Here is a 26,228-nt window from a genome sequence, read left to right on the forward strand (position 1 = left end):
ACCTTGCACGCTTCGACCGGCCTTTAGCGATAAAGCAGCTGCGGCCCGACAGGGCCAGTCGAAGCGTCGAGGGCCGCTGTTCAGCGAGCTGTCACGGTCGTTCGTGCTTTCAGACACGAGTCGTCCAAGAAAGGACTCCGAAGTCGACGGACAAGACTACCACTTCATCTCCCGCTCGCAGTTCGAGTCAGACATCCTCTGTCGGAAGTTCGTGGAGCACGGGGAGTACGAGAAAGCGTACTACGGCACCTCCGTGGAGGCCATTAGGACTGTCGTGAACTCCGGTAAAATCTGTGTTCTGAACCTGCACCCGCAGAGCCTGAAGATCCTCCGGAACTCGGACTTGAAGCCGTACGTGGTGTTCGTCGCGCCGCCGAGCCTGGAGAAGCTCAGGCAGAAGAGGATCAAGAACAACGAGAACTTCAAGGAGGAGGAGCTGAAGGACATTATCGAGAAGGCGCGGGAGATGGAGGACAAGTACGGGCATCTGTTCGACATGATCATCATAAACACCGACACGGATCGAGCGTATAATCAGCTGCTGACGGAGATCAACTCGCTGGAAAGGGAGCCCCAGTGGGTGCCCGCGTCCTGGATACAGTAAGCACGGCTGGAGGGGAAGGAGGGAGGCTTTCCGAGCAGGCCCGCTTGAGAATGGCAGCGACGGCCAGTAATGGAGAGAGCAGAAGGAACCAAGGACTGGTTCCCTTTATTATCGGTGCCTGTTACACGCGCGTTATCAAACTCCAAGCACCAAGCCCTTGGTACGCCAAGTAGCAAGTCGGCTTGGCGTAGTCTTCCGTGTCGCGTCCGGTGCCATCGGATCATCGAGGAGCGTCGTCAGCGAGCACATCGAAGCGCTCGCGACCGTCCGACTCCTCTCCTCGTCCGTTGAAGGCCCGAGGAGCCACGAGGCGGTGGGTCTGGCGAGCTGTGCGTCGACACCGCGTTTCCTCGGGGTCTCACTCGGCGCGATCTCTTATCGCGATTATACTCCCGAGGAGAGTTCTCGCGCAAGGATGTATCGACGTTTCCCAAAGATATCGCGAACCTTGAAAGACAGAGATCATCGCGGCCGCCTTCTTTCGCGAGCTCAGAGCCAGCTTTCCCGAGGACACACAGCCACGAGGGACGCTCGCGGCGCTCCGCAAGATATTCTTCAAGATTCACGTGAACCGCGCCCTCCTCGTATTCGTAATTCGTAACTCGTAATTCATGTGAACTAGTAACTCCGGGAAGACGGAAGCTCCATTAACCTTTCATCGTTCGCCGTAGGCACTCTCTCGTGTTTATTTAGAGAATGAGAATCGTACCTCTAGCCCCGTAGACCTCGTTAAAATACGATAGACACTTAGGGCTCGTGCGCGTAAACGGATTCTATCGAAGCGAACCGTTGTCCCCGGCACCCTCCCCTCGTCTCCTTTCCCTCCCCCATGCGTTTCCATCCACCACGATTCTCGCGCATCTTCTTCGTAACTAGCAATAATCGGGGACGTCCCGGAAGGTCCCCGCTAAAAACTCCGCGGAACGATAGGCGACGACGAGCGCCAAAAGCGCGTCTCGACCGTCCGAGGAGTAGCTTATCATTTCGATGCCGCGGATCGATCTAGAAGAATCGAAGAATCCAAGAATCTTCCCCTCCCCTCGTCCCTCCAGGAGAGAAAGGACTCGAGAAAGATTTTAATTCGGTATTGTAAATTAAGTTACGGGAATTGACGCAACGATTGTGGTCGGGACTGTTTTACCAAGTCGAAGAGGACGCGAAAACCGAGATGTGCCAAAATAGCGTCTATAATCTGTCCACGGAAAGAGAGAGAGAGAGAAAGAGTGTGTGTGTATGTATGTGTGTGCGTACTGCGTGGAGAGTGAAAGTGAAGACAAGAGAGAGAGAGAGGAATCGTTGGTTTCAGGAAAGACGCGTGAAACAAAAGAAGCAAAGAAAAGGGAAAAATGAGAAACACGCTCAACAGCACCTTCGTATCTGTCATTATACTTGATTGTATGTAAATATTTGTGCACTTGTATAGAAAAAGGGAAGAGGACAAAGTAGACGAAGAATAAGAAGTTTATCGGTATTATTATTATTATCAGTAGTATTATTAATATTGTAATATTGTTATCGTTTCGATTGTTCTGTTCACTACTCTCGTCGCATCGCCCGGACTCTTTTCTTCTTTTTTTTCTTCTTTCTCTCGAGCGATTTTACGGGCGACGCGAACCAAGGTCAGTACGATTGCGCTTTTCGCCGCGTCCCTGTGCAGTGCTGTGCAATTAAAGGTCGATTCGCATTATCCGTTCACACACTGAACATCGCGGAACGTTTCGGTTCGTACGAATATTGTCGTGGGTTATTGGATGCGAATATTTATATGCAGCGATCAGTTAAAACACGCTACGCTTCGGGCATAAGGTGAATGTCCCAATTTCTGCTCAAGTCCCCGTTTCTGATTATTTATAATAATAAGAAAAATACGAAATCAGCAGAAATTGGGAATATGCGTTACGTCTGTACTACAGTTGCAACAAAATAATTCTAAACTATTTAAACATTTACGTGAATGTTGCACGAGCTTCGGGTAATACATACATCGCTATTCTTCGTGAGCAGAAATACGGACATTTAGAGCATTGCATATTTAATTAGAAATTACTAATAGTTAACGATCTTGAAATATCTTTCTTAAATAGTTTTTGAATTGCTTGATTTATTATTAAACAATTGATCAATTGCTCTGCAAATTTTCATCACAAACAAATTTTTTACACCTTCTTTATCACGATTTATCTCTTAAATCAGCAGAAATTGAGACATTCACCTTATTACAGTTTCTCACAAGGGAAAATCCCGAAGCCGAAAATTCAAAAAATTCTGAAACTTTTCGAATATGTAGGGGATTTCCTCCTGATCACAACGCAATTTTTGTTTGCTGCCCAAATTCACCCAAAGGGGGTGAAATTAATCCCTGAAAATTCGGTTATTTTCTGTTATAACTCGCGAAATGTAAGAGATAGAAAAAAGTTTCGAGACAAAAGTTACTTCTTTTAATTAGATCTAGCATTTGGTAAACAAAAATATTATACAGTTCACGAGTTATAGCAGACAATCGGAAAATAACCGGATTTTCAGGGGTCAATTACACCTTACGACAATCGACATTCTCGAAATGAATGCTTTGACTGAAGCGACACGTGACTGAAGTTGTCGGAACGTGTTTGAACGGAGATTCAGACAGAATCTGAAACGACCACCCCTATACAAAAGTTATATTATTCCGACGCCTGTCGCCTGTCGTCGCCGAATGCGAACCGATGTTATAAACACTACATCGTTATTGTCTGAATCGAAACGTTCCGCGACGTTCCGCGTCTGAACGGATAACATAAATCGACCTTAATGCGTTACTCGCGCATCGAGGCACTCTTAAAAGGCACCCTTAGCCTCGCACACCGTCGGTAACGCGTTAATCCGCAGCACAGCGTCTAGGCGCGATCAGAGATGCTCGTCGACTATGATTTCTCTTTTCCTTCGGCGATTTAACGCGTGAGATTAACGTGCAAGCTGCAAGAGCAAGTATAGATATGTACAGGCACGCGTAGCCGCGGATAGTGTAGCAGCCGCCGACCGAGTGTCAGAATCGAGCGCGTGTAATTCGGCGCAGTCCGTTCAGATCGGCAAAGCGCGCGCCCACTGCTGATCGTTCCTTCCAGCTCGTCTCCGCGCGTCCAGCAAGGCGCACGAAAGTCGCAGAGACTGATACCGAGGCGAGGGAAACACCGTGTACAGAATGCAACACCGACGACAAGGCTCCTCGAGAATAGACGAAGCGATTTCTATCCAACGGTTCACCGCGCCTCTATTTCCGTTCCTCTTCTCTTCGCCTGCTCCTCCACGGACACGTTCCGCGATCGTACCCCCCCGACCGTGTTTATCAAATTAATAAGCGATACCGTAGGGTCGTAAAAAGCTACGAGCGTTGTTCCGCGGTGCGATTAGCAGTAACGCGGAAACAATGGGCAGCGCGCCGCAGAGAAACATTCTAACAGAGATGGAATTATCGTTCTTCCGGGGCGTCAACGGGTCACGAGCGGAACAAGTAAACACCGGCGTTTGAGGGATGATGAGAAGAAGAAGCCTTCGGAAGAAGAACGCTCGGGGAATGCGTACACGCGTAGGCTGTTAGCGCGCGTGTCTCGTTGGGAAGCAGGCATCCCGCAGCGGACGGAGTCTCGAGCAAACAAAGAGGATGGAAGAAGCTGCGGTTCGCTCGGAGCGGGGGTCTTGGGATTGAACTCTGCGCGCGATTAGATTGCTGTTTCTTTCCTGCAGAAGCATCGTGTAAATAGGGGGCGGAAAATTTAGCGTATAGACAAGTACAATATACATACATGTATACATACACATGGCGCGAGAATGTACAATACATATGGTATGGACTTGAATCCCAATGCCCCAATCGCAGCGAGATCCCGGTCTCGCGAGAGTGTCGTCGTCTCACTCCCTCCAGTTTCCTCCACGTTCTGTTATATATATAAATATATCTTCCGTTAAATAAAAGTTACTGTAATATTTCTAAGGTCGCTTGTCAACTTCACACGGCCCGATCACGCGGCAATGCACGTCCACGAACTCTTTCGCTCGATCTCGTTTCTTTTTCAGAAGCCCGACTTTCCCCGCGCGAGAGTAGGAGCGGGATAAGAAGCAGCCCCCGGTTCGTCGGGATTTCCGTCGCGGTCCTGATTTAGCGGTGCCAAGGGGAACAGGACTCGCGAGTAGGAATAAACGTGATTGTAAGTTGTTTGTCACTTCGAATCCACCGCGACGCGAAGGGAAGGGGAAAGCTGGCGACGACATACGGGGCATCGCGATCGGGGCCCGATCGGGGCAAAAATCATTTTTAATTATAAATAATTAATTATAAATAATTACTTTAAAATATAATGTTTCAAAGTGGCTGAGATTTTTTGAATAACAGAAGCCTCGTGTTTAATAAGAGATTTAATATTCATAAATTAACAATTACCCAGTTGCCCTGATTTGGGCCCCGATCGCTAGCAACCCCTTCCAAGGAAGTCGTTCTGGTAACAGAAACCGTGCAGAGATGCATTTGTCCGTCTCGACAGAACCCTGCGCTGTTTGCATTACAAATTTCCCTGCACGAGCCACCCTCCACCGAACTTCCTAGCCACTACCCCCCCTCGAATCGCGGCGGTCTAGGGTCGCGTCAGCCTCCCCAGGGCGCGAGCACCGCCACCCTAAGCCAACTAGCTTCTGGCTACCGTAAATCGATCCCTTTACAGCCGACTCGTGTTTCTTCCTCCCTGCGTTCGCCGAAGCAGATCGTCGAAGGCGGATCACCCTTCTCGATCCTCCCTAAAATTCAACGCGACGGCGCACAGTGGTCGAAAACGACACAGTCGGCGTCAAAATTCAATTCCCACGCCAAATCGAAAGGAAAATCGACGACCCTTGGTGTACCGGGGTATTAGGTATCGCTGATTACGAATTCGTTGCAGGTTTTTTGAAAAAGAAGATCGCGGATCCAATATGGCCGCTCAAAGTTGACGAAAACTGGAGAAATACGAATCCTGCGAACGAAACACGTTGTTTATTCAAAACCTACAGCTTTAACTATATATTTTATGAATCTATAAATGTGCATCACACTCTATAGAATGATATTCTAACGAATAGTTGTTAAACAATTATTGTTAACAATAAAAATAACATTATTTACTAATTTTATCATTTCCGCGACAAATACTGCAAATGCGTGATTAATCTAACCATTAATCAATACAAATATTATTTTATTCAATAAACTTCAAGTAAACAAAAAATTATTAAAATAAAATATGGAAAAGTTATAAAACTGAAAAATGTAAAAAAAAGTTTAAAAAGGTCAAATACTGGGTTTAGGGTTTTTATTTATGTATAGAAAAATACGCGTGCTTCGGTACGGTAGAATAATTAAAAGGAATTACTTTCATATCTGCTTTTTGTAGCAATTTTTTATATAATTTCGGTAAAGTAACCTCCGTATAACGGATATTGATATATGTAGGTATATGTTCGTTCACACCTACTATTCGAAACTTAAGACGCCCCAATTCGATGCACACTTACTTAGTACACCATATTCAGAGTTAACCCTTTAAGGGTTGAATAGGGTAAAAATTTGAAATTGGTTTTTAGGCATTTGTGTTGCTAGGCTTAAACCAAGTATCGATATCGAATCGGACCGAAGAGCTTTTGAGGGATCCGTGAAAACAAATTATACCCCTTTTCACCCCCATGGGGATGAAATTTCCAAGAATCCGTACTTAGTGGGTACCTACGTCATAAAAACAATGTACCTTCCAAATTGCACTTATCTTGTTGAATATTACTGAAATCGATTATGTCAACAAATTGTTTAATAACAATGAATTGTTATTAATTGTTTATATTAATGTTACAAAAAAATATGATCAATCTGATTGTATGAAATGGATTTCAGTCACTTTGTTAAAAAATTGTTTAAACAAATTATGAATAAACAATTATACTAACATTTTTTATGTCAATAATCTTTATTTTCGTCTCCGATAAATATTTAATCGTTAGATTAATCACGTATTTGCAGTATTTGTCGCGGAAATGATAAAATTAGTAAATAATGTTATTTTCATTGTTAACAATAATTTTTTAACAACTATTCGTTGGAATATCATTCTATAGAGTGTGATGCACATTTATAGATTCATAAAATACATAGCTATAGCTGTAGGTTTTGAATAAACAACGTGTTTCGTTCGCAGGATTCGTACGTTCCAGTTTTCGTCAACTTTGAGCGGCCACATTGGATCCGCGATCTTATTTTCCAAAAAACCTGCAACGGATTCGTAATCAGCGATACCTAATACCCCGGTACACCAAGGGTGGTTGATTTTCCTTTCGATTTGGCGTGGGAATTGAATTTTGACGCCGACTGTGTCGTTTTCGACCACTGTGCGGCGCTCGGACTGGCGGACGGGTGGCTAGCGATGGCCTCGAGCCGCGTCCAAAATCACCGAGGAACGGGTTGCTCGAATCGGTCGGAAAAATTTTCAAAAAAGGAGAAGAGAACCAGCTACTTAAACGAGTCCCCGAGAAGCGCTCTTTGGTTCCCGGGAAGCCGATCGGCGATGTCCAGGTGAGTGGGAAATCGATGAGAAAGTCGAGCGTCGGGTGTCCGCGTTTCCAGGCGATCGCTATCCGAGGGTGGCTGGACGGGTGGAGAGCGTAGAGGGGCGGGCGGGCGGGGAAGTGGCGTAGGGTGTCGGGGGCGACGGTGGGCGTCCGCGTTGTACGCGCATGTTTCTTCTCCGGCGAAACGGATCGATGCTGGAAATAGCTCGGCCCGCAGGAGAGTACGAGGTGAGTCGGCTTCGCTTTCGGCAGGGCCTTCGCGGCTCTCCACGCCCGTTCTATCGAATTCTCCGCTGGCAAGGAGAAAACGTACGTCTCCGCAGTCGCCTCGCGAGCTTCCCCCCGTTACCGTACCACCTCGCCTCGCGTTCTTCCTCGCCGCGGTTTCACCCAGCACTCGCTCTCCTACCCCTACCCCGTCTTCTACTCGTTCTTCTTTCCGGTGCGAGGAGTTATCGTGATCGGACCCCTCGGGCGCGGGATGACTCGAAAAAAATGTGCGTCGCACCGATGTGGCTGACGAGGCTGGAATCGTAAGTACTCTGTAGCGAACCACCGTGTTCGACAGTTGCACCCTGCACCCAGGCTTCCTCCAACGCTATTGTAATAATAGACTCCTCTGCCCGTGTACGCGTAACAGTGGCGAAACGTGGCCCTCCCCCTGCCACGCGACTCCTACGATTGATCCGTCCCAGAAACGAGTCACGAGCTCCCGCATACTAATCGCGCGCACCGCTTCGGAACCGCTCCCCTGACGCCTCGAACTCCTGGGGAAAATTGCGAAAGGGACCAAGGACGGCTCGCGTGGGCTTCCCTTTAGGCTCTCCAGAGCTACGCGACGATTTTAGAGTCCCCTAGGGGGAGGTTCGCCGAGGAGTATCCGGGGATAGCAAGCAGTGACGCACTCGGGGTTTAATCTCAGGGGCGCCGAGTTGAAGGGCTGTAACATATTTTTAATGCAAGTTCGGTAAAGCTATTTAGGTGATTACAGAAATTGATTTAATGAATAAAACCCAGTTTTCTTTTGGGGCGACAGAGGCTCTTCGCCCCACTCCGCGTGCGCCACTGGTACCAGAGATACAAGGGAAATAAGAAACCGCGTGGAAATAGGGGTAGAATGAGTCGCAGCAGGTCCCAAGGCACGTAGAAGCTATCGCAGAGGCCGACTGCGGCTTCGCGAGCATTGCTGACGCAACGGTGATCGTTGCTAAGAAGATAACATGCTCATCGAGCACTGGCTTGGTCGATACTCCTTTACTTTCCTTCCGAGTCCCCTTTCTGCTCAAACTTGCCCCCCCCCCCCCCGCCGAATCTAGAAATTACGAGCGACAGCCTGCCCCTGTGCGTGGGCAACCCGTCAGCGCTTTACTCCCTTACGTCGCTCACCCTCGTTCGCAACGATTCTCGATTTCCGGCTGGAGTATTCTCCGGGAAACGTTTCGAGGCTCCTCGGGGTTGAATTGCCCGGCAGGAGCCAGAAATCTGGCCGCGATTAGTGACGGGAAGCTTCCAGAGCGGAATGCCATTGGAACCGGCGTTACGCGTGCGCCCTCGCCGAAATCCGCTTGGCAAGCGTACCAGATATCGCGGCGATACTCTTCGCCGAAACTTTCTCAATTACGTCATGGATCCTGCCATGTTCCTGGACGTTCTTCAACCCCCTTCTCCGCGTCGAAATTTCCAAAAATTGTGCAACGCACCGGTGGACACACTCGGAGTTTCCAGGCTTCTCGGCGTTACGTCGCGAACAGCTTGCACCGGAACGTTTCTGCGGAGGTTTGTGGTAGCCCGAGGCGGGCACAGGCCTCCGGTATCCCTGCCGCTGGATTCCGTATGGGGTTCGGATTTTCTAAATATAAATCGGTACGCGCACCATTTTTCCCCCTTTCCTCGCGACCTCGTTTCGGAGAATCCTCCGCTCAGTCGGAAGACAGCGTTCGTTCGGCGACATGGTAACAGAATTCTCGTTAGACGGACCTCGGTGCAGTGCTTCACCCTGGAGCGACGCTGTCACGGGTTCAGAACGTAGGTGGCACTCTCGGAACGCGAGCCCAGGTTGCTGTTTGAATATTTCAAAATTCACACGATGTTTACGGAGAAGCCTGTTCCTCTTCGGGTGCCTGTAGGGGAGATAGTGAATCGAGATTACGGGGTGAAAGCTTGATGTTCTAGCGTCAGTGATTCCCAACCGGTACGTCGCCACGGTTTTCTGTGTTTATTTTCTTTAATATCATTAAGTTAGAATTATATTCTGAAGTATCTATTTCCATGTGTTTTCTTTGCCTTAGTAAATTTACCTCTCGCAGGTTATTTGAATATTATGAAAGGGGACCGTGACTCAAAAAAGCTTGGGAACCACTGCTCTAGAGTCTGTGTAGACTAATTGTTTTCCTATAGAGTAAGTAGTTTTAAGTTACGCGCCGTGTGGGGCCACATTGAAGTACGTAACCAGGATTTGGCAACACCGCGCAAGCAAGACGACGGAAATGACCTCCGATCGCTCTAAGACAGAAAATGAAACGTGTCGCATCATTAACCAGATCCCCGAATCCTCCTTGCGTTTAACTGAAAAGCCAACGGTCTACTTACACCTTTGAAGAGAGCATTAAAATCATCCGCTCAGTGTCGCTCCAGGATTAAAATTCGTGTGGCAATCTAGTTGTTTTCTCAGACCTCGTACTTCACTCAAACCACGTACTGCCATCGCTCCCGTGTGCGGAGCTCGTGCACAGTTGGCTTAAAAACAAACGAACTAATTTCGCTTCTCCACTCCACACCCGTGGGGACAAGAAACAAGCATCCAAGACGCTAATTAGAGCAGCGAACCTTCTACTTTCGCCTGCTACGTTCGTCGTAAATTCTGGTCGCTTGTTTGATCCAAGAAAGGAATGTCGGGGCGTGCATCGAGGTGCCTGAATCCCCGTGCTTTGCCACATCGACGACGCTTCATCAGGGACTAGTAATTAACTCGTAACAAGTGCCGGTCTGGATTCTCTGGCAGCAGCGGCAGAAACCGTGCTGGTCGATAGTTTGTGCGGAGGCAGTGACGTGGCACGGCCAAACTTAATTATCTGGATGCCAGAGATAAGAATGTACCTTATCGCTCCCCTGCATTGCTATCGATATCGCGGAGCGTCGGTTGCAGGTCCAAACACGCTTGTCAGTTCCGTGACAGTTGAGTGCCGGTGTGGTAGGAAGAAGAGAGGCGTAGAGGACCTCTACTTACCTACCACTGGTACGTCGGCACCGATCTATCAAGAAACCAGTGCTGCATTAACCGACAAGCAAAATAAGCACGTGCTTAGGGCATTAGGAGAAAGGGATACCAGCTTAGAAATTTTCTGAATATTAAAAACTTCTGTTAGAACCACTTTAAATTATCAGAAGTGCCGTAGAAATGGTGCATTGCGTTGAGGTGGTCACCCTGTACGAGGGGCCCTAAAATCTTTTATGGTCTTAAGGGGTTATGGTCATTCCGGTTAGCGCGCCGATAAATTCAGCGATTTTCAGAAATTTTCTGAAGCGAAAATAATTGCAGTAATGAAATAAAACTTTTTTCTATTTATTAAACTACATTTCTCCTGCAAATAAAAAATATAAAATTAATAAAATGATTGCTTTTAAAATGCTTTTGAAAGCGGTATTGATGACATGTTTAAAAATTCATGCCTCGCTCGGGCGGGCGATTGCAGCAGTTAGACTTATCTGAAACCAGAAATCCAAACAGATTCTTGATCAGTACGACTGTCGCTATCGCTCGGACTGTAATTAGTGATTTACCTTCAATATTAGCAAAATCGCGGGCAAAATGCAAGAGAAATGTTTTTTCAACTTTTTTCCTTTTCTATTTTCGATTTTAAAAGTTGATTAGACGCGATGAAAATACTTGGTTGTAGTCGCTGCGAAAGTCATAGGTGCGCAGCATAAGCAGTAAAATTTATAAAGCAATCGGTTCGATAGATTTTGAGATTTTGTCTTCGCGATGTGAAAAAATGACGTTTCGAGAAAACCACGTCGAAAGTTTTCATCTATAGAGGCCGAGGATATCGAAAAAATTGTCGGCCGGACGATAGAGAGTACATTTAAGACCATCTGTGCAAAATTGTACGAAAATCCATAGAGTTTGATTCAAGTTAGTGTGTAAGTACACCGTTTCAGAAAACGCGGTTTCGACAAAAACGCATATAAAATTTTCGGAATGCTTTGATACTTAAAAAAAAATTATATATATTCTTCAAAGATGTTTCCATCTTCGTTGAGAAATTTTTATCGATAAAACTGTTTTTGTCACTTCGAAATAAATTCCCAAAGATGCGCTATTTCTTGACCTGGCCAAAGGTGGTCCAACCCCTTGATTCAGAACTGATAAACGTGTTAAAACAATAAGCGACGCATCGAACAGACTCGCGTGCTCCCCCGTTTCTCCTGCAGGACAACTCCGAAATCTCTCGAAGCCCCAGAATTCCTTGGCTCTTGATTGATCCGCCATTACTGCTCCCCTATCCCACGTCTCCCACCCCTTGGAGTCGAGGACTTGATCCCAGAGTACATTCTTAAAAATACCAGCGAAGGAGAGCACTTGCTGCTCGCGATTCCTCTCCCGTTATCGATTCCCCAGCTTGCCGTCTACGTCGTGCATGCACTTGTGGTGGTATCGGTTTCAGCAGGGGTGGGCCGGGCGGTAGCGGGCGAGTTTGTTAGCACGAGACCACCCCGCGATAATCTGGAGCACGTGCTCCCTCGTCCCACCCCTATTATCGACGAAATTTCTTCTTTCGAACGCAATGCCAGTGGACGCTCGCCGTTGGTCACTAGTCGAGGGGTGGCCTCTCCCCTGCCGCTTGGTGTACAGAGGCTAGCTGCTAGAAGCAATCAACCAGGGGACAACTAAAACAGAACACACCGTTAATAACACTCTCCCCCATTCGAGGCGGATCAACGCGACTAATATGCTAAGTAGGTATGCGATCGTGTCTGGTAAGACTTTAATCCTCTTATCAGCGGCGATAATCGTGCCATAGCTGGCCGCGTATCTGCTCGAACCAGGGGGAGACTCGGTTGCACCGTGAAAATGATGAAAGTCTCCAAGTCCCTCTGCGCTACTTCCAGCTGGAATTAACTTGGTCAGCGGACATCCTAGAAGTACCTACATCGTCCAAGGTCGTGCAATCGATGCTGAATTGAATGTCTGCCCAGTTGCCTGTATAACAGTCGCCGGAGTGGGCATTTCTCGCGAGGCAGTTGCGGACGAAACGGAGAGGGTAAAGTGGGCACCGGTTACGGTCCTGCGATCGATCCGACTGCTCTGGCAACGATCCCACGACGCGTGCAGCAGAACGTCCAGAGCAAAGACTCGAATCGTGGCCGATACAGAGATCCCCCCCTCGACAACCACCGCGCTTAATTCACGCCTGGGCCGACGGCTTTAGGTCTCCGGAGGCATTCGACGTCCATCTTTGACTCGTCACTCGTATCGACGCGGAATGTCGCGAGGATGGACGCACGGAGGTGTCGGCCGGTAGGCGCGCGCGTGAAAAGAAGTCGCGGACGAATTTAGCACGGTGGATCTAAGCGGCGACTGGCTAAATAAAGATCGTTAGTGTGCAACAAGTCTTGGGAGATCGGAGGCAGCTCTGGCGTCATCGTCAGTTTTCCTCGGCACCCGATGTTTTCGAGTGGTCCGTCGCGTATACCGCAATCCTGCCTGCGAGCACCGTAGACAGTTTAGATTAGGTGGAAGACGGTTGGTAGCGTCCTGCGATGCTTGGGGGCCATTTAGTGGGCCAGGGGGGTCGGCTCGTAGGACGATTCGAACGGTGGTGCTAATGGAACGGGGGTGCGTTGGTTGCAGAGGCCTCGCGCGATCCACGGTAGCTGTTAGAGGATGCACAAGCTAGCCAAGGGCCTGAAGAAGAAGAAAAAGCAGAAGAAGGGCAAGAAGGGGGCAGAGGACGAAGAGTTCGACCCGGAGGAGCTCGAGCGTTATAGGCGCGAGCGGGCGGAAGCCCAGCAGAAGGCCGAGCAATCCGGCGAGCAGTCCGGCACCGTCGTCTCCGACGAGTGGAAGAAGTTCGAGGCGCTGACTGCCGGCGTCGATTCGATCCTCAAGAAGACCCAGGGGGACCTCGATCGCATCAAGTCGACCTCCTTCTTCCAGCGCAAGCCGCCGCTAGACGACAGGAAGAAGAAGAAGAAGAAGAAGGAGCAGCAGGAGGAGGAGGAGGAGGAAGAGGAGGAGGAGGACAGCCAGGAGGACTCGAAGAAATCCTCCAGCAAGAAGTGGGTGGGCTTCGACGAGGAGGGCAACCCTATCGACGGTGAACCGCCAGACTTCGAGGGCAAGGAGAAGAAGGAGAAGCCTCTGGTGAACGAGGACGGGTTCGTCGACGTGCCAGAGGACAACGATGACCAGGAGGTCTCCGCCGATGAGGACATCTTCGACACTACTTACGTGGACGTCCTCCAGAACATCGACGTTCAACTAGCCTACATCCCGGACAGCCCGACCGAGGAGCTAGAAGGAGAAGATCCCTTCGACACCACCAGCGCCGACAAGGTACTGAAGACAGTCGACAAGAAGGGGAACAAGCTAGTCAGCTTAGGGAACGCGGTCGAGGTACTCTCGGGGAGAGTCGATTACGTCAGCTCCTGCAAGATCTCGAGAGGCAGGAGGCCCAGGGTCCAGCAGGATCTGTTGTTGGACGACTTCGAGGAGGCCGAGGTAACAGCGGACACCGGCGCCAGCGTCGCGGAGCCCGTTCACGCGGAGAAAACCCTACTCGACGATGATACCGATCTTCCCGACATCCCCGTCGACCTAACCAACCTTCCGCCCGTCTTGCCCAGACCCGTCAGCCCGGCCGCCGAGCGCAGAGCGTCCAGCGAAGCTCCGATCGACATCTCGGAGTTTGAGTTGCTCAAGGAGAAGACCATCCTAGAGGAGATCCCTGACTTGGACGACGCGGAGTTCGATCTTGACGCGCCACCCGATGAGCCGCTACGCCTCGAGCAAGCCGAGGACCCGTTCGGAGCCAAGGAACCCGAGGTGGTGAACTTCCAGACAGAGATAGCCGAGGCCAGCTTCGAGGCAGCGACCTTTGCTGACGAAGAGGACCCATTCGACACCACTTTCGCCGAGAACATCCTCCCCGGCAAGACAGAGCTGAAGATCATCGAGAAGGAGCTCGAGAAGCTACCAGTTGCCGAGGTGACGATCTCGCTGACCGATCCCTGTGGCTTGCACAGGGACTACGAGACTGGCCTGCTGCAAGGTGAGAATGGGAGCAGGGCCCTGCAGGGGAAGAAAGATCTTCTAGGAGGATCCACGACTGATCTCAGCCAGCTAGCCGATCAACCCATAGCTCCGATCGAAGACATCACCTACGTCGACCCGTTCGACACCTCCGCCGTGAAGGAGATCCCACCTGGCCAGACGGAGCTGAAATTCCTCGAGGAAGAGTTGCTCGGCGATCGGACCAAACCCTCCAGTTCCCTAGAGGACGACGACTTTGATCCCAGAAAGGACGAGCAGTCTGTGGTTGCAGCTGCAGTTGAAACCGCTCCAGTCGTAGCGCCAGCGAGACCGTCGCTCCCAGCAGCCACTGTGCCGACCTTCGCCATCGACTTTAACGAGGAGGAGAAGGACGAAGCCACTGGGTGCAGCGGTCGCCGAACATCGAGGCCTGAGGTCCTCGACTTGGCACCCGCCAAGACAGTCGCGTTCGAGCTGCCAACACCTTCGAAGCGACCGGATCTACTAGCCACCAGCGAGGAAGAGAAAACTCTGCCCTCGAAACCCCTCACTCCATACTACTCCCAGAAGTCCATCGAGGAGTCTGTGCCAATCGAGGAGGAGGAAGAGGACGCGGATGTCGACCCGTTCGACACGAGCTTCGTTGCGAAGGTAGCTCCGGGCAAGACGGAACTGAAGCTGATCGAGTCGGAGCTGCTGAAGCAGGAGTCGAAGCTGCCGCACAGCTTGAGCGACCACGACTTCGACCCCAGGGCGGAGAGCGAGCCGACCAGGAGGCAGAGCGACTTCACGGCTACCTCCGTCAGGCCCAGCGACTTGAAGCTCGCTGAGCTGCAGAGCGCCGTGCAGAAGCAGGTGGACGAGGAGCGTCGAAGGTTGCCACCGCGCCAGGAGAGTCTGCTGGACGCGGAGGTCGAGGTAGACGCGAAAGCTCTCACGCCGAACGTCGAGTCCAGGCCCATCGAGGAGGAGGTGATCTCCTACAGCGACCCGTTCGACACCTCCATCGCCACGAACATCCTCCCCGGCAAGGCTGAGCTGAAGATTCTCGAGAGCGAGCTGCAGCAGATCCCTGGCGAAGTGGAGTTGCGCCCCGCTCCCATTAGCTTGGCCATTGTCGCCTCCACTGTCCCAGAGATCGACGACTTCGATCCGAGGGCGGAGGAGAAGGAGGAGAAGGACTTCCTCTGCATCGACGACCAAGACACAGGCGACAAGGTGCTCACTCCACTGCAGAACGAGAGCTCGGCACTGGGAGAAGACGTGGACCCGTTCGACACCAGCTTCGCCAGCTTGGGACCTGGCAGGACCGAACTGAAGCTGCTGGAGTCCGAGCTGATGGACAAATAAAGACTCTCTGCTAACGACGTCGCGACATTACACGCAAGCGAAGTCCTCGAGTAACGCTAAGCTAGTCAATTAATCCACAGCCAACATGGATTCGAAGGGGGGCAACCCGTTCCTGATGGACGACTACGGAGCGACCGAGTCCAGCAACGCGATGGCAGGTCAGGCGTCGAACCCGTTCCTCCAGGACTTCGCCGAACCAGAGACCACCGGGCCTGGGGAGAATCCGTTCCTCAGCTTCGGCGGGGACCAGTCGTACCAGCCGACGGTCACCGTCGACTCCACCAACCCGTTCGCCTCGTTCGCCGCGGACACGTCCGAGCCGAGCGCCGCTGATGCGCCAGCAGCCAACATATTCACTAGCCAAGCGAGCGACATGTTCGCGACGACCGACGAACCGAGCGCGAACCTCTTCGACGCGCCGGCTCCTTCGGACACGCCCCCGGCGATGTTCGAAGAGCCAGTTACCCCGCAAGCTCCGACACCACCGGCTACACCTGTCCAGCCGAAGAACGGAAAGCCAGCGCCGTCAAGGCCACCTCCGCCGAGGCCTCTACCCCCGGCGCCGCCCAAACACACCAAGGAGCTAATTCTCTCCGTCACTGGCGCCATGGACGCCACCTCCAACCACCTTTTGGATCGACTACAGGTTCGTACGCCTCTCACAGCCACCCTGATATATACCTGCAGGAAAGAATAATGTCAAAAATAATTTTGCTCAGCTAGGATCGCATTTCCAACCACTCTACTCACGTCCACGGTCACTGATCACGTGACCGCGTTAATTTGCATCGTTGATTACAGGCCACCAGAACGCCCAGCCCTACGCTGATGCACTCCCCGTCGCCCACTCCCGAGCACAGCTTCGCGGACCTGCTGGACGTGGACTCGAACGTGCCGGACCTGATGTCGGACGACAGCAAAGCGATGGACTCGCCGAAGCACCAAGACATCCTGGATCTGATGGACGCGCCGAATACAGACACCACCACCACTACGATCTTCTCCACCTCGATGACCACCGGAGACACCACAAGCTTGGTCACCGGCGTCGCTCTGACGAGCACCGGCATCCAGGACAACCCCTTCGCAAGCATCGCCGAGCAGGAGGCATCCACTGCTCAGGCAGAGGACGCGTTCCAGTCGGACTATCCAGAGACCGCGTCCATCAGCAGCGAAAAGAGGCCCTCCGTGGCTTCTGTGACCGGCTTCCTGGGCACCGAAGCTGATGGAAGTGGAATCGGGTTGGACTTCGCCTCCGCGGCTCCAGTTGCTACTGAAACGCAGGCTGCACCCATCACGGCTGCTGAATTCTTCGCCGCGAGCGCCGCAGAGCAGCTGACCGCGGCAACCGCGGAGCCTGCGTTCTTCTCCGTTACGGAAACCACCACCTCCGCGCCCTTCGGGACGACCGAGGCCACCTCCGCACCGTTCTCGGTTAGCACCGCGCAACCCTCTGCTACGCAACCCCTGTTCGCCACTGCAGAGGCCACCGTGCCTACCTCTCAGCCCAGCGGACCCTTTGCCTCGGATCTGCTGGGTGATTTCGGCGAACCGATCGACAATGGTGCCGCGAGGTCCACCAGTCCCATTCCTGGTATTGAATTCCCCACGAACGAGGCGTACAGGCCCGAAGAGCAGCTGGATAATTTCGCGGCCACCACCAAGGCCATCGAGAGCACTGGCGACGCCTTCGACATCTTCGCCACGAAGTTCGACAAGGCTGCCGAGCCGGACGCCGGCTCGGATCCGTTCATGGACGCGTTCGGCGGGGGTGGAGGACCCACTGCCATGGACACATCTAGCGATGGTAAATTAATGCATGTTGTGTACTTGGTACGCTAGGTCGGTGCGAATGTTCCGTCGATTTATTCAACCAAAGTATTTATTAAAAGTTAAGATACGTCACATGTCTCTTAAGGGGTCATGCTCAGTCAGGAGGCCGAAAAAAGGATGGTCTTTGGAAATTTTTTACTCAAAAGCTATAACACATTTTTCACAAAATCTTTTTTCCTTCTAAGGATTGCATCTAGTACCGTGCATCCTATTTTTTTTATTTAAAAATATTTATCAGTAACTAAGTTATTGTCCATCACTCGAAGGTTCTCTAAAAAAAAGGCTTCTGCGGTGACCAGAAGTAAATTCAAAAGAATTTACTTATTATATTATATTATCTAGTATTTGAACGAAGGATTTTTTTATCCCATGCTTAGTTTTCTTTTAATTGACGAAAATCAGGCACGATTTATGATAAAAATTGAAACTTTTACTTTAAACATCAGCCATTTTTTCCCAAATCAATATTTCGAAAAATCCTTCGTTCAAATACTAGATAATATAATATAATAAGTAAATTCTTTTGAATTTTTTATTTTAGATGATCGACTTTCGAGCAGCAGTGGTCACCGCAGAAGCCTTCTTTTTTAGAGAACCTTCGAGTGATAGACAATAACTTAGTTATTGTTAAATATTTTTAAATAAAAAAATTACGATGCACGGTACTAGATGCAATCCTTAAAAGGAAAAAAGATTTTTTGAGAAATGTATTATAGCTTTTGAGTAAAAAATTTCCAAAGACCACCCTTTTTTCAGCCTCCTGACTGAGCATGACCCCTTAAGAGGTATTCCTAGTGTGACGGCTCGAAAAAACCTAACATTTTTTTAATTCAGTTCTCATACTAAGTAGGAAGAACCCTTAATCAAAGCCTCTGTGATCCTTTGCCAGTTTTCTGATAAAAGTACGATGGATGTACTACAAAAGGACATGACGAATTTTCGCACTTACCTAATATTACACTTGAACTGGCGCTTAACGCGTGGTGTTCACAGTTTGGGGAGATTCGTCCGCCACTGGGTCGGAAACAGCGATGATGAGCGGTTTCGGGGAGGCTGACGGGTTCGATTCGTTCCTGAGCATGACTGCACCGCCACCGGAGCCAGCCGTCAAGAGAGCCGAGTCTGCGGACTCGGACGAGGGGCCAGACTTCAGCGTGTTCATCAAGCAAGTATTTGCAGAGCCAAAAATAATCCTTCGTTGATCCGTGCTTGTACTTGATCGTCTCGCTCTCTACTTGAAGGCCGAAAGAAGGGGACCAATCCGGAGTAATCGAGGGTGGAGCGGTGCCGGTGTTGGCTCCGCCACCCAAGAGCCCGCAAAACACCGCGTTCACCGATTCCTTGCCTCGTTTCAACCCCTTCGACAAGTCCGGCTCCGCGCAGGACGCCGTGGCCCCCGACGAGACCGCCCAGCTTCCGGAAATGACAAGAACAGATTCTCAGGTATTACTTCAACACTTTTGCTCTAACGTCTACATAATCTGGTGGGCACGATGGCACTGTGTTACGAACGGTTCCGTTTCAGGAAACCCCGCCGACTCCCCTGTTCGACGAGGATACGAGCCAGCCCTTGGAGGACTTCCCGAGAGTGACCTACACCGGTGATGGATGGGAGATGCAGCTGCGCCAGCCGAACAAGAAGAAGATAACCGGCCAGCGGTTCTGGAAGAAGGTGTTCGTGAAGATCGCTTACCAGGGCGACAATCCTGTCCTCCAGCTGTTCAGCGCCCCGGGTGACAGGGATCCTTTCCAAGAGCTGCCTCTGTTACCATGCTACTCCGTGTCCGACGTCGGGGCCCAGCAGTTCGATCAGTACGGCAAGATATTCACGGTGAAGCTGCAGTACATTTTCTACAAGGAGCGGCCTGGCGTTCGACCCGGTCAGGTGACCAAAGCCGAGAGGCTCACGAATAAGCTGAGCCAGTTCGCCGCGTACGCCATTCAGGGCGACTACCAAGGGGTGAAGGAGTTCGGAAGTGATCTGAAGAAGCTGGGTCTTCCCGTTGAACATGCTCCGCAGGTACAGTTCCTTTTTTACATATTATTTTTGTTATACTACGTGCAGGAGCGGATGTGAGTATAGGCTGAGGAGGTGGAAAAATTTGGGGGGGCGGAAAATTTGGTGGAGCGGAAATTTTGGGGAGCGACGCATTTCGGGAAGCGGCGAATTTTAAGCGAAAGAAATTGGAAAAGGTTTAACCACAGAGGCTTGAGACAACTTCAAAAACAATTCGCGTCTTTTTCATGTAGCGAACTAGCAATGACTCTGATGTGAATTGCCATGTTGAGTTAATTTTGAAATTGCCTCGACTCATTTAAATTAAAATCTTTGATGATATTTCACGGAGAGGGTGGTAGATGCTTGTTAGTCTAGAGGCGCCAAATCTTTAAATCTACTCCTGACTATGCGTATTCGAAGCTTGGTATGTCTTGGAATCCCCCATTCGTCATCCTCTGCTACCGAATGTTACAGATCAACCAGCTGTTCAAGCTCGGCTCCCAGTGCTACGAGGACGTGAAGCAGTTCTCCTGCGCGATCGACGAGGCCCTGTTCAGGCTATCCGCTCACAGGGACCGAGCGCTCTCTTACAAGATGGAGGAGGTGCAGATAACGGTGGTGGACGAGCTCTACGTCGAGCAAAGCTCCGACGGGCACGTGGACAAGCAGATCGCGCGGGTCCGTCTGTTCTTCTTGGGCTTCCTTTCAGGTAGGAGCCGCTGAAAGCGGTCCCAGCCCCTGCTCTACCGCTGGAAGTACATTAATCACAATAATTACGCTGTACCGCCTCAGGTATGCCCGACGTAGAGCTAGGCATCAACGACATGTGGCGTCAGGGAAAGGAAGTGGTGGGCAGGCACGACATCATACCAGTCGTGACGGAGGAATGGATCCGCCTGGAGAGCGTAGAGTTCCACGCCTGCGTCCAGCAGGACGAGTACGAAAAATCCAGGATCATCAAGTACGTCCTCTTTGCAAGCTAGTACCATTCACCGCGTGTAATTACTAACCGAATGACTCTGACTCACCTCCCGACTAACACGTTTGAAGGTTCAAGCCGCCCGATGCATGCTATATCGAGCTCATGAGATTTCGCGTGAGGCCGCCCAAGAACAGGGAGCTTCCCCTCCAGCTTAAAGCCGTAATGTGCGTTACCGGCAACAAGGTAATGCCGCTTTCCATCAAACAGCATCCCTTTCCGCGGTAATCCTTCAACCTCCCCAGGCTGATCCAATCGCCCAGCAGCTTTAACAAAACACGCGCCTTGACCCTGTTCCTCTGCGTCGCCAGGTGGAGCTGCGAATAGACATCCTCGTGCCAGGGTTCGCGTCGAGGAAGCTGGGCCAGGTGCCCTGCGAGGACGTGATGGTTCGCTTCCCGATCCCGGAGTGCTGGATCTACCTGTTCAGGGTGGAGAAGCACTTCAGATACGGGTCGGTGAAGTCGGCGCACAGGAGGACCGGTAAAATCAAGGGTATCGAGAGGTTCCTGGGTGCAGTGGACACGCTGGAGCCGCAGCTGATGGAGGTGACCTCGGGGCAGGCCAAGTACGAGCACCAGCACCGGGCCATCGTCTGGAGGATGCCCAGGCTACCGAAGGAGGGCCAAGGTGCGCGGACATGTGTTAAGTAAATGTAGAAAAGTACTGTTCCCCTTCACTCGGCAATTCACCCTGTTACCTCACTCTTAGGGGCGTACACCACGCACCAGCTGGTCTGCCGCATGGCTCTCACGTCCTACGACCAGGTCCCAGAGAACCTGTCCGAGTACTGTTACGTGGAGTTCACCATGCCCGCCACCCAGGTGTCCCACACGACCGCGAGGAGCGTCAGCTTCCAGAACAGCGACGGCGACAATCCACCGGAGAAGTACGTGAGGAACCTCTCACGGCACGAGTACAGGTATGTCGGCCACCCCTGTGTTCCTGCGTAACAGAGGCATGAAAGGTTTAAACATTTCCGTCTTATTCCTCGACCAGGGTTGGGGTGGAGCACACGCAAGGCGAGGGTCCAGGCGCGTACGTGACCGCGACGCTCACGAAGATCCCAGAGTCGACGCCTGAGGTTCAGGCCGAGGTCCCGGAGGCGGTAGCCGAGTCCGACTCGGACTCCTCCGACTAAACGGCAGTCGCTAGTGTATACATACGTAAGGTAACGCTCGGAAGTGACGGGACGCGTCCGCGTGGCAAGTAACTCTTCAGCAAGAGAGTTACTTGGGGCGCAGAGGCACTATCTCCAGTGCTACCGGGGTGTATAGAGAGAGAGGTGACGAGGCCTGTGACACGGGGCACCGGCGTTCCGCGGGTCCGTCGATGGAGATTGAAAAGCGCAACTTGGATGTAAAATAATCGCAAGGGAAGGTCAGCTCCCAGGTAGCTTCGAACGCACATGAGTATCAGACGGCGAGGATGTCGGTGCCCGGATCGACGACGCCCGCGGCACGCCCCGTCGCCGCGTGTTCGCGTAACGCATTTAGCAGTTAACCAGATGTACGTGCGAGACAAGTAATTTCTAAGGGAGGACAATACCGATTTTACGTTCCGTTTAGCTCGCTAAGTAGTAATACGCGCCCGCCGCGAAAGGCTTTGCCCTGCGGCTACGCGCTTCAAAGACGGACCGACGGGAACGTATCGGCTGGGGTGTAATTCGCGTGGTGCGATCCCCTGCCCGAAGGCTACTCGAAAACTGTGGAGTTTCGTCAGCTCTTGGACGTGGGATCGTTCCTATTTCTGGTCACACGAGCTACGCCGCAGCCTCTACGCGTAACTCGATATTAACCGAATCGGGTGAGAAAGCTTTTTCGGTTCCAACTTTGTCACAGCGATGTCTCTAGGAGAATCGCTTTATCCGCGCCACCGGTTTCTCTTTAATTCTATCGTCGCGACAGATTGCAATTTTTGCTTTCAACTTCACTCGAAAGTAGAGAATCGCATCGCAACAACACGACGATCAGAGGACAATAGTTGTTTTAATTAAGGGAGCCGTAATTCGATGGATCGTGCGCGCGCATATCTTATCGTTTCAGCTTGCAGATGATCTATATCGAATGTTATCCAGTCGCTCGTAGAAGTTAGTCTATCGGGATTAATCGTCGGGTGCTAGAGACGTAAGGAAATAATATTAACGATAATAATAGGAAAGAAAGGTGTCGGGGGTTTAAAGAGTCAAGGGGTGGGTGAGCGTGTGCGTGGTATTTAATGCGTGACTGGGAGACTGCGATGTATCTAGCTGTTAAAGATACATATTTCGTATTTTCGCGCGTTATAGGTTGGAAAAGAGAAGAGGAGGAGTTTCAAACGCTTTGCAAACCGATTGTATCTAAGTCGTAGGCTTAAGTTTCCTTTAAAGGTTTACTTACCGATCGAGAGGTAGACCATTCGACTTCCGGTGAAGTTTTAATCGTAAGGGCATCGTTCACTTTCGTGGAAGTTAGTCAAAAGTACGTAAGTTCCGTGTAAAGTCACGCGAAGCCGGAGCGAGTATCTATCAGTAGTGTGAAAATGGCGGTAAAGTTGTCCGAATGAATTCCGCAGGGGGGGGGTCTTAGGCACGTAAGTTTCCGTTGATTTACGATTTTTCGTTAGCGTTTTTGTCATCCTGAAAAAAGGAGATGGGAAGAGTCTATTCTAGTCCTTAGCTCGTAAGAAGATCGTATGACTTATCAGGTGCGAGTCCACCGGTCATACGTTTCGCTATGTCTATTTTAGGTTAACTCATTGATAGCCGTAATCGATTCAACGACGTTTAGAGATGTCGGCCGATATGCCAACTAACTCGTAGACACTTAGGATTATCAGGTCGGGTACTGTCAGTTATAGATTGTCGCTCTGATCCGTGTCAGTGCGAGTTCGAACGTTACGCCTTAAGTTAACCTGTACGAGCATAGAGAACGTATTTGCATCGAACCGTGGTCAGACAATACCCTTCAGTTGTGCCAGTGCGTAGATTAGCGAGAGAATTAAAGGAAAAACGCGACGTAGCTGGGCGCAGAGGACACTGTAAACACTGAACTCTAAACTACTGTAAAATATAAGCGAGAGATTCTCCCATTCCGTTCTTTGAAGAGCAGCGCAAAGCTTCTCGGTCCGCGGCGCGACAGTCTGTTTGCGTTTGATACATTAAACGGATCTCGGGGGAGCTTTTCCCGCGAAAAGTTCCGCTCGGGGAAAGACGTTTCCAGCTCGTGATCTCAAATTTCCAGCGCGTGATATCGCACCGTCGTGTACGATATATGTGTGCCAGGTCGACGTTTCTGCATCTAAAGGGAAAGAAGTCCGTTAAACACGCGTTACATGTATAGGTATCATACGGATGACGGACGCTACCCGAATTAGAGGTTATGTGTGGTATCGGGGTGCTAAACGAGTGTGTGAGAGAGACCGAGCAAACGGGGCAGGAGAGCGAGAGTGAGAGAGAGAGAGAAAGGGAGCATAAAATTGTTTATTCGACAAGGAGGTCGTAAGTTGAGTTTCACTTTACTTTAACGAAACAAGCCTACTGTTTGGGAAAGAAAACTACCCTAACCTATATTGCGACAGTAAGAGCGTACATCAGGGCGGAGGGGACAATTTAAATTTGAATCTTCAGTTGGCCTGGGTGCAGGATAGTTGTCTTTTGATTAACCAAATACAACTGTAAAAAGAATTGGGAAAATATTCATGTCTGTAGGTTCCTTTTTCTCCCAAAAATGATTATACGATCAGCTAGTATGTAATAATTTTTTGAGAAAAAGGAACCTGTAGACATGAAAATTTTTTCCAAATTTTTTCACAGTTGTGTTTGGTTAATCAAAAGACAACTATCCCGCACCCAGGCCAACTGAAGATTCAAATTTAAATTTTCGCCTATGTAGTATGATTATATAATTATTTTTGGGAGAAAAAGGAACCCGCAGACATGAATATTTTTCCAAATTTTTTTACAGTTGTGTTTGGTTAATCAAAAAAAACAAATCCGCACCCAGGCCAACTGAAAATTTAATATATATATATATATTTTGTCTATTTTCGCTCCGCCCTAGTGTACATGTGTATAATAATATGTACTCTGCATAATCGTACGATCTATTGCGATCGAAAGTGAGACCATAACCTATCGAACGACGGTCGAGTCGTTAACTATAGATACATATGCGTAATTATGGGAGATACGAATCAGAGATTGCGTTTCAGTTATTGATTGTCTATCACATAAATGTCTGAAAGTAAATGTTGTCGTTGATGCCGATCCAAAAGAAGCCAATCTTTAAAGTCGTCGAACGCTTGAACCTTAAATGTTTGAAATAATTGTACTCTCGAGAAAGTTGCTTCTGAAACAACGTTGCTGGGGTTAACATGCGTCGGTAAGATAGACCTCGCTTGAATCATTACGACCTCCATTTGTTATTGCTCCTAGAGGCACCATTTCTCCGCCAGTCCTGAAAGAACTTCTTCGTTTTCCCGCAGTAGGAGTATTAAACTAGAATTATAGATATAATCCTGTTATATTTCGCTGTAACGATTAACTGTAAAGGAGATGCTAGTAGTGTCGTTGTTGTTCTTATCATTATTAAACAATGGAGAGAAGGAAGCAAGTGTTCTGTACAGGTGAGGGAGAGAGTCTAGATACGATTTACGAGTCGAGCTAAGTATGATCGTCGGTAGACTTTAGAGCGAACGTTCGTTGCGCGTAATGGAGCCGTGCAAGTGACGAAAACCCCTTCGAACGTGCCGTTTCGCTTTTCCTGCGTTTTCTTGCACCACCGCGTGCTTGACGAATTATTTCGGCGCAATTTGTATCGTACGTTGGAGAATTTTGTACACGATGGTAAGAAGTAGGATTCTCTTCAGTTAATTCCGTTCAAGGGGCGAAGGTTGTCGTGCGGTGTGCGTTAAAGATTTCCCCTGCGTTGCTGTTTTAACGTTAGCCGATCAAACGTGGCATGCGTCAATCTCTGCTTCGACGAAGAATGGGAACAAAGTCTGTACCGATGGTTCACGAAAGATGTCTTTAGCGTTTAGGAAAGCACGCGTAGGCAAGTTGATTTAGTTTCCTTGGTGTTTAGAAGCGCGATTTAGTCGGAAAGGTTCCTTCAACTTTTAGTATTACGCAGACGATTGTTAACTCGAAACTCTAGAAAGAGCGTAGCGTAGGAAAGAATTTTTCGTTGCCATCGTCGCGTATCGTTTTGATCGGTTTTGACGGCATCGAGCCTTAAACTACGGCAGAAGGAGGATGACCGTGAGTATCGAAGCATTCCCTGAAGAATCGAGATAGAGTACCTCTACACCTCCGATCTGTAATTTATAAATATATAAATATATACATAAACACGTGTATGTAACGTCGTAATGTGTAATTATACGTGTATGTATGATCTGTAATTGTGATCTAATAGTAATCGGTGCGATGTATACAAGCTGACAAACGAGAGAAGAGAGAGAGAGAGAAAAGATACAGGAGATCAGGAGAGTGAGTTCCTCTCCCATACAATATGTATTATAATTTCGCGAACGAGAGAACGAGAAAATGACAACGTAGACAGGAACAAGTGTAACACTGTTAGCTAATGGTATTATTGATAAATTCTATGTATCAATAAATAATATAACATTGTTTAAGGGACGAAATTGGATTGAGAATTGAGAT

At 49.8% G+C, this 26,228-nt stretch overlaps 2 protein-coding genes across 11 annotated transcripts in view; both read left to right on the plus strand.

Moving 5' to 3' along the window:
- Positions 1 to 4,574, plus strand: part of LOC143369869 (uncharacterized) — a 66,082-nt gene extending 61,508 nt beyond the window's left edge. For all 10 annotated transcript variants that reach the window (XM_076814291.1, XM_076814293.1, XM_076814292.1 and 7 more), the window contains one exon: positions 114 to 4,574. In XM_076814291.1, the coding sequence (XP_076670406.1) occupies positions 114 to 604 (491 nt within the window). In that variant the 3' untranslated portion in view covers positions 605 to 4,574. The remainder of the gene's footprint in view (positions 1 to 113) is intronic.
- A 2,834-nt stretch (positions 4,575 to 7,408) lies between these two features.
- On the plus strand, positions 7,409 to 26,209 carry LOC143370064 (uncharacterized). Its single transcript, XM_076814680.1, has 14 exons — positions 7,409 to 7,701; positions 13,020 to 15,768; positions 15,851 to 16,416; positions 16,572 to 17,577; positions 18,597 to 18,768; positions 18,845 to 19,046; positions 19,129 to 19,623; positions 20,077 to 20,311; positions 20,395 to 20,563; positions 20,653 to 20,767; positions 20,893 to 21,211; positions 21,293 to 21,503; positions 21,581 to 24,146; positions 24,622 to 26,209. Exons 2-13 carry the CDS (start codon positions 13,053 to 13,055, stop codon positions 21,720 to 21,722), a joined length of 6,348 nt encoding a protein of 2,115 aa, XP_076670795.1. The 5' UTR covers positions 7,409 to 7,701; positions 13,020 to 13,052; the 3' UTR covers positions 21,723 to 24,146; positions 24,622 to 26,209.
- The last annotated feature ends 19 nt before the right edge of the window (positions 26,210 to 26,228 follow it).

Source organism: Andrena cerasifolii, chromosome 6, assembly GCF_050908995.1.
Source record: "Andrena cerasifolii isolate SP2316 chromosome 6, iyAndCera1_principal, whole genome shotgun sequence".
Classification (NCBI taxonomy): domain Eukaryota; kingdom Metazoa; phylum Arthropoda; class Insecta; order Hymenoptera; family Andrenidae; genus Andrena; species Andrena cerasifolii.

Excerpts from the sequence above, each read along its gene's own strand:
- LOC143370064 (XM_076814680.1), top strand. The coding sequence starts at position 13,053 with ATGCACAAGCTAGCCAAGGGCCTGAAGAAGAAGAAAAAGCAGAAGAAG. Across the intron at positions 16,417-16,571 it reads ACCTTTTGGATCGACTACAG|GCCACCAGAACGCCCAGCCC; the intron begins GTTCGTACGCCT and ends CGTTGATTACAG. Across the intron at positions 20,768-20,892 it reads TGTGCGTTACCGGCAACAAG|GTGGAGCTGCGAATAGACAT; the intron begins GTAATGCCGCTT and ends CTGCGTCGCCAG.